This window comes from Poecile atricapillus, chromosome 5 (genome assembly GCF_030490865.1).
Source record: "Poecile atricapillus isolate bPoeAtr1 chromosome 5, bPoeAtr1.hap1, whole genome shotgun sequence".
Taxonomy (NCBI): Eukaryota; Metazoa; Chordata; class Aves; order Passeriformes; family Paridae; genus Poecile; species Poecile atricapillus.
In genome coordinates, this window is record NC_081253.1 from 5844657 (window position 1) to 5858269 (window position 13613).

The 13613-nt window shown below is 42.0% G+C and overlaps 1 protein-coding gene across 1 annotated transcript in view; it reads right to left on the minus strand.

Annotated features, from left to right (window-relative positions):
- The window catches only part of THSD7B (thrombospondin type 1 domain containing 7B), a 241363-nt gene that overhangs the window by 24086 nt on the left and 203664 nt on the right, over nucleotides 1-13613 (minus strand). The window contains exons 15-16 of the mRNA XM_058839930.1: nucleotides 8620-8753; nucleotides 7794-7947 (exon numbers count right to left, since the gene is read on the minus strand). Coding sequence (XP_058695913.1) covers nucleotides 7794-7947; nucleotides 8620-8753 — 288 coding nt within the window. The remainder of the gene's footprint in view (nucleotides 1-7793; nucleotides 7948-8619; nucleotides 8754-13613) is intronic.

Consider the following 13613-nt stretch of genomic DNA (forward strand, 5'->3'; position numbering starts at 1 on the left):
CCTTATGTTTACACTACATGAAGGAAAATCTATTACATTTTTATTGCTGACACACACCTTGTCAAATCATTTTAAATGGTAATCTTATTTAAATACGCTTGGTCAGCTAAAATACCCAATTGTTTCTAATTATCTGAAAATTAAACCTATGCTAAGTGTTTACCAATAGTTTACTGCCTTTTTCGCAACTAATCTGATTGTTCATTCTCACAACTAACACTAATATCTTAAATGATTTGCCAATAGAGAAAAATTACTAAAGAAAAAAATCAAAGTATGTATCTCAGAAGCTATTCCTAATTAATGTTTCTCTGAATTATGTTAGCAAAGGGAAAAAAAAAATAATCAATGGATGCTGTGACAGAAGCTGTCTGTGCCAGCTCAGAAATACCAGCTTTTGCTCTTTTTAAAATAACAACCTGCAGACAGAAAATATGCCTCATTTGTAGATAAGTAAATTCTTTTAATAAAATAGTATTTTTCCCCTGTCTACCATGGCCCCTGTTGTGCTTGATTATAGGACACTGCTGCAGCCCAGTGCTGTCACAGAGCTCCAGAGTTTTCCTGCCTGGCAGAACCATTTTCCCTCTCAGATATCCTCCTGCTTGGCAGCAGACCAGTCTAACAGGTCAACATCTATCTGGTGTTTGCCAGGATCCAAACAAACAACTGGTTTACTGATGCTCTGAAGCCAGAATTCTCACTGTGCTGATGAGCCATGGTGCTCAGAAGCCAAAGCTGATGCAATAAGCCCCTCACTTTTACTAGTTTTGAATAATAAGGAATCTCTGTAGGAAAAGCATTCATTTAATCAAGCTGAGGACATGGGAAACATGCAAAAGTTCAAAGTCAGCAAACTGTAACTAATATCCTGTAATATTATTTGTTGAATTTCTCTTAACGTCAATTGAGAAGTCAATTTAGTTTTATAATTGATTTTCTGCCCTTGCTCTTTCAAGTTAACCATGTAAAAAACTGAGCCAAATATATATGGAACTGAGTAAGCGGCAGGAGGGAACGACTTGCAAAGAGAAAGATGAAAGCTGGAATTTTCAAAGGAGCAAGAGGGAGCTGAGTATCCAGCTACCCAGAAATCTCAATGGGCTTGGGTGCACAGCTCCTGCAGGACCCCTCCAAAAACCCAGGATAAAAAAAAAAAATCTTGTATTTATGGCATGGCAAAGGTTGGGGAATGGATTGGCAGACTCAGTGTCATTAGGGGATGTGAACAGTGGAAGCAAAGAAGAAGGATTATTTCCAGTGGGGAGATGATGAGGGCACTCATGCTGTCCTGAGTGTGGATCTTAGAAAATACTGAGAGCAAAACTAAACACCATCAATGGCAAATCACAGGTTTAGAAGGCAGGACAGAAATGGCCATCAGCAATTTAGAGAAAGGGCAGCAAAAGAAAGAAATATTTCTGGAGTACCTAAAGTAAGAAATTACCATGGGATTAATTAAGATTTAAGGAAGACAGCAGGTTGATTATGAATATTTTCACAAATGAAAATGACAAAACTAATTTGACTGCTCAAGTAATATTCCAAAAAAAAAAGAGTGAAGGTGCTAGTGAGGTACATGGATCAAGACTGGATCTGCCCTAGGGACCCAAGTTTCTAATCACAAGCATGTATGAATCTACAGTTTCTGGGGTTTTAAATAAATAAAGCCCACTGTGAAGCATCAGTGCTTTACTGAGTATCTTCATTTACAACTCCTCTCTTCCCACTGAGCACATGCTACACTTCCAAAGATGTTATTTTACTTTCTACTGATCAATTAGTAACTAGTGCTTTCACTGATGACAGATTAAGCTTTTTAAATTATTTTTTACATTAAATCAGCCATTACCTCCTGTAAGGCTATTGCCATGGGTTTGTGCTCAGCATCAGCCAACATTTCCACAGTGGAAGCATAAGGAAAGGCAGGTGCCTACAACAGATGTGTTCAGGAGTGGGAGTTTGACTTGTGCTTCTGAGATCATCTCTTTATGCTCATAACACTTATTTTTATGCCTCTGGTTATAAATCCCTTAACTGGTTTCCACAGTTGGGAGAATTTGGAATGTAACCATGGGATAGAAATGGGAGTAACAACAAATGTTGCCCATTCTGTGAAACTGAAACCCACCTCTGACACCACCCAGACTACAAATAAAGACTTATGGATCAAAGAAGGACAGTGATTATGGGTGCCCACTGCCCATAAATAACAGGAGAGGAAACAAGTCCTAAGAAATGGAGGCAGCTGTGGTGCACAGAAGCAGAAGGTCAGAGGCCTGGAGAATTCTGTGTACCTTCAAAATCAGGCACAAATCAGTTTGGCTGTTAAGTTTTCCAGACTATGTCACTTGTTCAGATTCCTTGTTGATGACTGTAAGCAATGGGGTGTGTAATTCTGGCATATGCATCCTTTGGAACTGGTGATAGGAACAGAATTAATTTCTGGATGAAAATAATAATAACCTCAGGTGGCACATCAATAGCCTACAGCAGTAGGATGTCATACACAGACAGTAGGTTTCTTTATGAGTATAACTGTACTGTTCCAGCCTACTTTATAGTATTAAATCTCAACATTTCCGTTATTCTTCTCCATAAAGTATGAAAAAGTTGAGCTAGAGCCAGGGATCTACAGGCCAGATTATATAAACCACTACAGAAACAAAATATTCTGAAGCAATGAGAGGTCCATAAAATGTTAAGGCAGGAATAAATCAAAGTTTTTCTCAAAGGACGTTTAGAAATTATAACAGCCATCATCTTGATTCTATGGGGGAATTCCTGGCACTATTGACTACTGCATTTTTTAATACTTCTTTTAGCCAAAGCTATTTCTTTACCATGACCACTTGTCATTATTTAAAGCTAACATAAAAAGTGAGGGACAAAAACATACACAAAGGATCCCCCCCTGCCTTTGCTTCCGACAGTCACAGAACTGACAAAGCACTGGAAGTTTTTTCTGGAAGAGAAGGGTATTAAATAAAATAAAGCTGCAAGTTTAGGAAGCTAAGTTCCAGCATAAGAGCTGTTAACATATCACACATTAATATACACTATTAGACCCTCTTGGGGATGGAATTTAAGAGCTGTCCATTGATCTAGGCTTTCATATGCATCATAATTGTACAGCACAGAGGCTGTAACCCATTACAAGGCCCTTTAAGCTGTTTAATTTATCAAGCAGCTTGTATAATGCATCCTGCACTATAAATAGCTGGCTGCATTATTCTTAACTGGCTATTCATAAGGAAACATACAACCTCAAAATAAGGTAAACGCAAAGGCAGGAACCATATTTGACTATTTTTAACAGAGCAATGAACCATTACATTGTTCATGCCAGGGTGGATGTTTTGTAACAATTTAACAAGCCATTTACAATAACAGGAGCAGTCTTTTGAAATGAAAATGCATTTGCATTAATTTTTTTTTTCAGATGCATCCAGGTTCTGAAACCTTGCCTGCCTCCACACAGAACCATTACTTTTAAAAAAGTGATTGTTAACAAAGATTAATAAAAATAAAACAACCAATCTAAAATTACAGCAGTTACCCACTTTTTTTGACAAAGCCATACAAAAACACCCAAGTCACAGCTGTGTGTAAGGAGCAGTGCATGTTCTTCCAAAAAGCCTTGACCAGCATAATTCTCATGCTTGATTTGAATAAATTATCTCTTGGGCTAGAAAGACAACTCTGTGCAAGCCTCACTCTTCAGTGCAGCCTTCACACTGCAGGTCCTCTGCCAGACTTACGTGCCAAACCCAGAGAGGTTGGGGAGTTTCCTCTGGAGATATCCAAAAGCTGTCTGAGGACACAGTTCTGAGGAACATGCTCTGGGGAATCCTGCTTGAAAAGAAAGGACCAGATGAGCTCTAGTGGTCCCTTCCAACCTTTCCCATCCTGTGTCCAGGTACCAGTTGTGATGGAGACTTTCTTAATCCACGCAGTGACTCCCAGCAGCTACAGGAGTCCACAATTTCTCTTCCAGTTGGCATTTCCAAACTGTAACAACTCCAACTTGCATCGACAAAGGAAGTCACTGCAGACCTGTGAGCTCGCTGTATCACTTGGTGACACTTTTAATCTGGTCAGTTGTGGGTATCACACTCCCCCCGCGGATTCCAGGGAATAATAACTCAATTGTCGCAAGTTCTGAGCGCGGCGCATCGCCATTGATCCATGAGGAAAATGCTCTCTGAAATGGAGACAGCTGTTCTCACTCACTACACAGGCAACCTCCTATAATTAACTAATTTCAGACCTCTTGGAATTAGCTGCTAGAAATGCCAACAGCTGAGGCAAGCAAGGAGGCCACTCCAATCCACAACGGGGGCTGCGACAGCCATCCTCCGACAGAGAGCTAACGAAATAGATTTGAGGTAATTATTTCAGGGACTTGTAGCACCACTCGCATATTAACTCTTTTTAAGAATGCTTTGATGAATTCAATTGAAGTCAATTAATTACATTTCCAAGTCAGATGAATACAAAGTCGAGACGCTGCAGGAAGTGTGTGTTATTCCATCACTGAATATGTAACAGAGATGACAGGATTTCAGTTCCCAGATTGTTTAGCTGGGTCTTTGAGCAATCAAGTGATGATGTCTGACTGAACAGGCTATTGTCCCTGGAACAAATATGAAATCTCTTAAGCAAAATGCAAGTTAACCTAATTTCCTTGTGGGTTTTCATTGGTTTGGTTTTTTGTTTTTGTTTTTAACTAGCAAGCTTCAAACTGTTATTTTAAATGGCTTTAAAGCTTGATATTTAAGTCACCTGGATGTTACTTAGTGACAAAGAATGAAACATTATAAGCCAAAAAATACTCTTTAACCACAGGGAAAACCATCTTGAATTCTGTCAACAGAAAAAGTGAGAATAATAGGGAAGATTTAAATCAGTAACTATGCATTTCTTGAATCCAGTACAGAGACAAAATCTCAAAGCAACCTTGAGGCATTATATTTCTGACAGCTTCATTTCTGACCATTAGATGAAGTATTAAAATTTACCTTTGTGTAGCAGCGTTAAATAGCACTATAATCAAGATGCAAAATATGTAATTCAGTTGAAAAACACACATAAAAGAATTGTTGGAGCATCTGAAATTATAAAGAACCACAAAAGTGTTTAAAAGGAAAACGGAAATACAGCCAAAAAAAGGTAGAACAAATACAATGTTTTAGCAGAAAGAAGTATTGAAGAAAACACTTTCCATTGACAAAGCAGTCGCCACCTTTATGACTCATTGATTTCAACACGATTCAAGATCATTTACCATCCTGAAAGTGGAAAATTCACATGGGAAGAATATTGCTACAAGATAAAACCAAGTAATACCCTAGAAAGTATCCAGAGTACAATGACATATTGACAAAAGGTACAACGGATAATCTAAAAGGCCTTTTTATATGCAGCTGATAAGAGTTAGTTATTCTGCTATCAGGATGAATTTATTATCAACACTGTAAAACATGAACAGAACACCAAAGTGACTGGGAAAGAATTCTCACCTGACCAAAATCTCAGGTAAATATCTCAAATCAAAAAGCTCCTCAGGCAAAGATGAGGTTGAAATTGTGATTATTCATTACTTACAAACTGGAATTTGTCAAGTTTCATAAATTCCCTTTATCTCCAGCAAGCCAAACATGACCAGAACTACACAAGACTTCCTGGAATGGTCTTTGGCAGCTGCCTCATGAGAGTGCTATGACTAAAAGAGTGCCAAGTATTGTGGTATGAAATGTAGATATGCCTGAAATAGAGCAGCCAGGATGCACTGTTTTGCTTTTTCATTGCAATGTGATCTGATCTTTCAAATCTTTTGAAATTTTTTAGTCCATCGACTCATAGCTGTCCTAAGTGACCACCTTTCCTGGCGGCTCAGGTGATGATGGAAGAGATGGAAGGTTCATTAATCACCCTGGTGCTGGCAGTGCCTCACTCCAGCCACCACAATTCCCTCAATCCCTGCCCCACACACAGCAAAGATACACCAGTGCCACAGCACAGTCATTCTGCACTAACAGCAAGCCCATTTGCCTTGGAAATGTGGAGCATGTGCAGCCTGGGAGGGACTGTGCTGTGTGGTTCTCTCTCAAAACCCAACACAAACAGCCAGGGTAGCTGTAAAAGGGAGACAGCACTGCTGTAAACTCATCAAAGAGAGGGTTTTATCTGCCCATAAAACTTCAAGCTGTTTATTGCCTCGTATCTGGACAGAACTATTGAAACACATGCTCCATCAGCACACAGTCATCTCAGCTTCACAACAAAGCCTTGCAGAACAGCTTGTGAAAACATATTGTTCAGTTAATTGCATTGGCATGCAGATGCCCTCACATTTATGAGTTAACATCCACCGCGGCAAAGGATGGACAAGGAGACACAGGGACTGTGGCATGTGGCCCTGTGCCTGCCAAGAGATGTGCTGCCTGATGGAGTGCAGCCCATGAGCTCTGGGCTTCCCTTTCCTGCTTCTGCGGCTACGGAGGCTTTGCTGCTGCCGAAAAAAAAAAGGAGCCTTCAGGAAAAAAGTCTGTGCATCTTAAGGGTATGAGGGTGCTTAAAGCTTCAAGCAGTCCTTCATAAACAGCTGACTGCCACCAAGGCACCTGAGAAGCCCCCAACAGCCTCAAGGATCTCTGCATCAGTTCACTGCGTGTGAAAATGAAGAAAATCCACGCCTGAAAATGTCAATGGCAAAGAAACAGCCCAACCACAGTGGGACTCTGAAAGGTATCCAAGCATTTGTATGGGTTGCAAAAGTGTTATACTTCATCAAAGCCACGCTGCTCAGGAGGAGGTGAAGGCAGGAAATGAAACACAGGATTTTATTTGACATGTTCTTACCGAGTATATTGATACGCTACACAAAATATTATGGAAGGAAATTACCTGTGTCAGCACTAGTATAAATACCTGTCCAATAACCACTCAACTTTTGGTAATGGCCCTGTTAACATGGGGGCAATGAATATATGTTTGTCACTTAAATACATCAAGCAAGTCTATTAAAAAACCCCTCCGAGATTAAACCTGGCACCTATTTCAACACTGATCAGGGAGAAACAATAGATCTGAAATCACGTGGTTTGAGGCCAGAGGCTTTTCATAATACAGAACTTGCAACTTCTTTCCATCTTGCACACTTAGGAAAACACAGAGCACTTCGCAGTGGCTTGAACCCCTGCATAATTCACAAAGTTTTGAGTATTTCATGACATGACAAATTGTTCAGGCACCTTGCTGTCATACCATCCTGCTGCTGCTGCCTCAAATCTTCCCCCAAGGGTTTGAGGAGGAGACACTGGACAGAAATAGCGTGTGTTGGGAGGGGAGAGCTGTCACTCCCTCAGGACCTGTCCAGAGGAGTGTCACCCCCAGGGTTTACCAGCAGGTTGTTATGGCAGTCATGCACCACTGACACAGGTCTCCCCTGCAAACATTTCCTGAGGCATTCAGCCCTTTCTGCAGCTGGAATACTGTTCCTCACCCACTCTGCTTGTGTGGGCCCTCTCCCACAGCAGACCAAGGGGAAGGATGTGTTGAACCAACTGCCACAGTAATAACTACGTCTCACTAAGCAACTTTCTATAGCTCTGTCTCTGTAGAGACATAAATATCTCCAGATTCAACTGTGCTGGCAGGATCCATTAAGCCTGACATCCCTCAGAAAATAATTTACTTTCCTAGAAAATAACTAGGCCATGAAATAGTTGAAGGACAAGCGACGACTGCTGTCTGAGGAACGCTTCCAGGACACGGCTGGGAGAGCCTACCTGTGGACACGGGCTCCACTGTCCCCAGTCAGACACTGCACACTCACTGGGACAGTACAAGCTACACTTCTGCACTGTCTCTGGGACCTCAGCCTGACTGCACAGAGCATTGGGCACAGTCTCCACGCCGTGGTCCTCAGCAGTGCTCACACACCTACACAGAAAACACACATTTTAATTAGAGTATTGCAGACACAATGGGTATCAACAAGTTTTCTCAACCCCGTACAGGACATAGATATGACAATAGCTACAAGCAGCACGGCTGGTCAAAAAGTAGAATTAATATGTTAATGCAAATGGAAATCAGCTACGTGCACAACATGCTTTTGTTACTTCATACACAGGGATTTTAACTTTGATCGGCTGACAAAGGAGCAAACAGAAAGTGACAACCAGCGAGAACAAATCTTAGTGCTCCTGCTAGTAACATCTGAACATTTGGAAATAACTCAGCATTTCCCCATGCCTGGGGAATGAATATTCAGTAATAATGAATGCCACGCTGGTGTGTGCAGTGCTATTACTTGGGGAAAATGTTAGCAAATCAAAATATGGAGGCTTTGCACCTCAGGGAGTTTTATGTATACATGGCATTTAGGTTGAAGAATACTAATTTAAATAACATAGTGTGTTCCTGAAAGACCAAGGCTGCATCTCTGAAATGCTTCTCCTGTAAAACATAGCACATAAACATGTTTCTTTTCATCTGCAATACACTGGACTCAGCAACATACTCACTGTCAGATGGCAGATATTGCAGCTTTATGCAAGAACACACCAGCTCTTTTTGATCTGGAATACCTGAGCTTTCGTCTTCACGCACCTGACTTTCCTCGTTTGTATTCCTTCTCCACAGTGGAGGGAATTTTGTTCGCTGTTGATTTCACATGGAGACCATGGTCCTACTTCCCAGGAATACTGATTGCACTCACTGTAGCATGGGACTGCCTCGTGCACCTGACAGGAGAAAGAACCAAACTCTTCAGCTCTTCAGGTTAGCAGGTCTGCAGAATTGCCTCAGCCAAACCCACAAAAAGACACACTGAAAAACATCCTGGCTTACACTCCTCATGCTAAGGCTGTTGTAATGGCTTTAAGCTCATTTACTCATTATTGACTTGCCAAGGGATTTTTAAGTATATAATGAACAGCAGTATGCATGTAGCATCTTCGGAAGCAGGATAAATAACAGCTATTTCCTGCAGCCAGAAGAGGAACTCCATTACAATTTCATTTGCTCTGCCTGCTCTCAGTATAATCTATCACCTGTCATTCACCAAGATCGTATGTGCCACATCCTTTTGTGTTTCAGAAGGTACAAACTTAAAATCAGCATTCATTTACCTTTGCTTCTATAAGCCATTTACCATAAAAGAATGAAATTTCATGCGTCCTACAAATTTCATTTTTATACACAAAAATGGTAAATGCTATTTTGCCTGCAAGTGACTTATCTCTAACATATCTCCTAATCAAACACGACAGTGTGTTCACCTGAACTATGGTATCTACATAGGGAGAAAAATACAGCCAAAAGCTTGATAAAAGGTGCCAGATATTCAGGTTGTTAAAAGCAGCACACTGAGATGTAACACTTCAGCAGAATTTTAGGTTTAAATAAATGAATGCATCAACAGTTCTATTACAGTGATGAATAAAAGTTATTTATTTTGAATTTGGTTTGTCTGCAGAAGCTGATTTGAAGATACAGTATTCCCTGTTGCTTTGCATGAAGCATAATGTGCTACTCTGGAAAAATACAACACACCTAAAACTTCTTCTTCCACACACCAAAACCTCCTCAGCCTGCTGTGAAGCCATTTCATTCTCACCATTAGAATAACTATAAATCAATAACCTTCCTCCCAACTACCCCACAAAAAGACTCAGCCACATGTTTTATAATTTCCAGCTTCTTTTTAAAATAGCAGATTATGAAAAGACATGTTGTGGCTACAAATACAAGGAAACTCTCTTTTGTAACACTTTGGAGGTGGGAGGACAAGAAAATTGAGCCAGAAAACTAAACTGTGTCCCATCAGAAAATCACCTTTATTTCAAATGGAAGGAAGACAACTTGCAAAGGAAAACTCCTCCAAAACAGAAAATGTCAGAAACTAAATTTAACTGTGGGTCTGCCTATACATTGTGCATAGGTTTAGCAGAGAAGGAAGAATAACAGATGATGAAAAGTGGAAAATACATAAAGGTGAAAAGACAGGAAAGAGGGAAATCAAAGTCTGAACTGGTGAGGGCAAGGACAATATGAACTAGCAAGAGCATCACATTTCACACAGAGGAGAGGAAAGGGAAAGGAACAAAGGGGGCAAAGGCAGTCATTAGCACCATTTCCCCTGCATATTATTAAACACAAATTACAAACCTGGATGTGGCTTTGAGCCACCTGAACCAGCAGAAGGTGCCCATGATGGGGGAGTTGCAAACATGGATCTTTAAGGTCCATTTGAAGTGAAACCACTCTCTGGTTCAGTGTGGACTGCACACCAAGGCACTGGCATTTGGCCTGACTCCAGCATGCACAGGTGTCTGTGTGCTGTACAGACTGCACACACAGCGAAGCTTCTCACTCTGAGCAAGCAGCACCACAAGCACTGCTAATTAACTGAGCAGCCAGGCTCGTTATCATTAATGGTGTACATGGGGGCACAGAAAAGCAGCACTCACCGAGCCTGGGCTCAGCAGCAGGCAGCCCATGGGTGCTGGGACACAGCTGAAGCCTCCATCCTGCCCTGCCAGCCTCACCTCCACTGACCCCTGCAGCCACAGCCCTGCACACACCGGGGACAGCAGCAATCCCTCTCCAGGCACTGCAAAGCCTTTGTGTTCCCCACAGACATCCATCCAGGAGATGGATGTAGTGTCATGGAGTATTTATTAGTTTCCCTGCTCCACAGGGCGAAGGAAAAACTACAGCCTGCCATGCACAGGAGACGATGAGTAGGGGAAAGAGGTGCTTGAAGCATGATCAGGTTTTTCCTCATCACAGAGGGAATGAGCAAAGAGCCAAACGTGGGCAAAACTGGCTGCCAGGGGCCAGCCCAGGGAGAAGGTGCCTCACAGGGCAGTGTCAAGGATGGTAAAACTTAATAAGTTTTATTAAGAGCTGGGTGGCCTGTTCCTGCTGTTTAGACTTCTGGAGAGGAAGCTGATGTTTGGGGCAGGCAGGAGGTGCTACCTTCCTCCCTCTTGCCACAGGCATAGCAGGGCAGCCAGGCCAGCACAAACAGCAGCTTTGGGAATTTAAAATTCTTTTTATTGCTCCATTAAATAACCCCTCCTCAGGGTTAGAGCACACCACTGTGAAACCTGCAGGTTCACAGCACTGCCAGGTTCAGCACTTGCCCTCCAGAAGCCAGGGTGAGGCTTGAGCTTGAGAATCCCATTTCCTTGTCTCAGTGACCTCTGATTGTTCTGCTTTAACATCTGGTAAACATCAGACCTCTCCTAACCAGCAAAGCCCACATGTGAATAGCAGCAAAGGCTTAACATCAGGATTTACCATAAAGGTGTTTTAGTGGTCAAAACCTCCTGTGGCATGTACTTGCTGTAGGAACTGTGTAGGAAAACCAGACAGAGTTGGGCATGGATGCCACGTGAACTAAAATCTATCTGAGGAGTCCTGTGAGCCAAAAGAGAAATCCCATGGCACTGACACAAATGCACATAATGTGAAGTGATACTTCAAATGTGCTCTTTAAAGAGCAGGGAGGATCACAATTACAAAATAGGGCACTTCTACTCTGCTGTCTGATTGTGTCAAACCGGTTTGATCACGTGTGAAGTGCCATCAGCTCTCTCCAACAGACAGACAAACAGACTGACAGACAGACACCCCACTTTGTGCTGGAGGAGGGAGGACACACAGCACTGGCTGCATGTCCCTGTGGTACCTCAGATCCCCAGTGATCTTCTGCTGACCTGTGCAGCACTTCCCCCTTGGTCAGGATCACCAGAGCTTACACTCACCACCAAACACCTGAATTATAATTGTCACAAATAACCTGTTTTCTTAAGTTATTGTGCTGACACCACAGCACATCGTTCCTGTGAACAAGTTCTCCCCTCTGCCCTGCATCAGTGCTGAGCAATGCCATCTCTGGCAGCACCTCTGGGACACTGGGGAGATGTAAATAACCACCTGCGTCACTGGGAGGAACAGATTTCTTCAGAACAAGTTACAACAGGCACCCGTGGATGCCATTAAGCTTTTAAGTGGGAATCTCGAGAAGATGCAAGATTTCCACAGGTGGAACTCTGTGGGAATGAGTTCAGGAAGCTGTGAATACAATTTGTAACTCCATCTTTGCATTTAAAAACCACAGTGATGTGGCATGTGGTCCTTTCCTCCACAGGAGAATGTTTTCCTCCCATTTTCTCTCCTGACTTGCCATAATTTGTTTTCAATCACCTCCAAGTCATCTTTTTTTTTTTTTTTTTGAATTTGGAAAATAGCCTACAACAAACCTTAAAGCCTTCCATTCCTGTTTTTACTAGGAGCTGTGCTACTTAAAGAGGTTAAAGAGACATGCTCTTGATTTTTCATTTTCAAAGGGTTTTGACTAAGCACTGCTGTTCTGTGGGTCCCACAAAACAGAGGACCCTAGGTTCACTTTTCCTGGGTCTGTGGGAACACCCCTGTCCCAACCCTGGACAGAGGCTGGGATAGGATGTGGTGTCCTCACTCCCTCACTCCCTCACCAACCCGGGAACCCAAAGCACCCAATCCTGGAGGGAGTCGGGATATGTTCCCACGGATCCCTGGCTGTAACAGAGTGCATCCAACCTTCAAATTACACATGGTCTGCGTCTCCTGGTCCCCATCAAGTCTGCCAACCACTACCTCTGCTGCAGATACAGAAGTCCCTTGTGAAGCTATGACACTTCTCTTCCCAAGCACAAAGACAACAGTTCCTTTCAAAATAATCTGCTTAATGCTCACCCTTCCCCCAGCTTATGCAAACCTGCTATGACGGTGCATTTACAAGCCCCTTCCCACTGAGCCCCCCACCCATGTATGGAGCTTTAGTGCCACAGTCCATGTCCCAAAGGACAAAACTAAAATTAATTCCATGCAATAGGCACAGGAACCCATTGTTCTGCATGGAGGCAGAAAGTTGCTGGAAGCTGCAGACACTTGACCTGCAAGGAGCTGCAGAGATCAGCACCCAGGGTGACCAGCCTGGTTTCATCCCTTACTGCCTCAAGAAATAAACACAGGCTTCTGGCATTTTAGCAAATTAACTGCTTTCCTCAATTGTTTTTCATATTTACATGCTGGGCATTGAGCACTGGGCTCAATGAACCAAGGGCTGAAATGATGCCTGTGAAGCCAAGGGGAGTTTTGCTGCTGCCTTTCACAGCATCACTGTATCACTCTTTATAATCAGAATTAACCTGGAATACTGCTTTAACACCTGAATCCAAAAAACAAGTAGACTGACGCAGTTCTCAATAAATTAAAGAGAAGAAGGACAAAAACTACTTTTTAAGAGACAGACTGCTAAAGCTTACCCTAATAAAAGTACCCAATTGCCATTCACTCAAATGCAAATCCTATACCCTTGCTAAAGCATTATTGACGTAGACAGTTACTTCAACAAGATATACAAATATTAATCTATTTAATTTCTCTTTTAATAGATGATACTTGCATTTTAATGAAAAATCTAAATATCTAACCACCAAAGAGCTTTAGTGTGATTTATAATGTTCTCTAATGTACTTATTTAAATGTAGGCTTGCAATGGACTTATAGAAATAAATGCACTTGCTCAGCAGATGTGATTCATTAAAAGA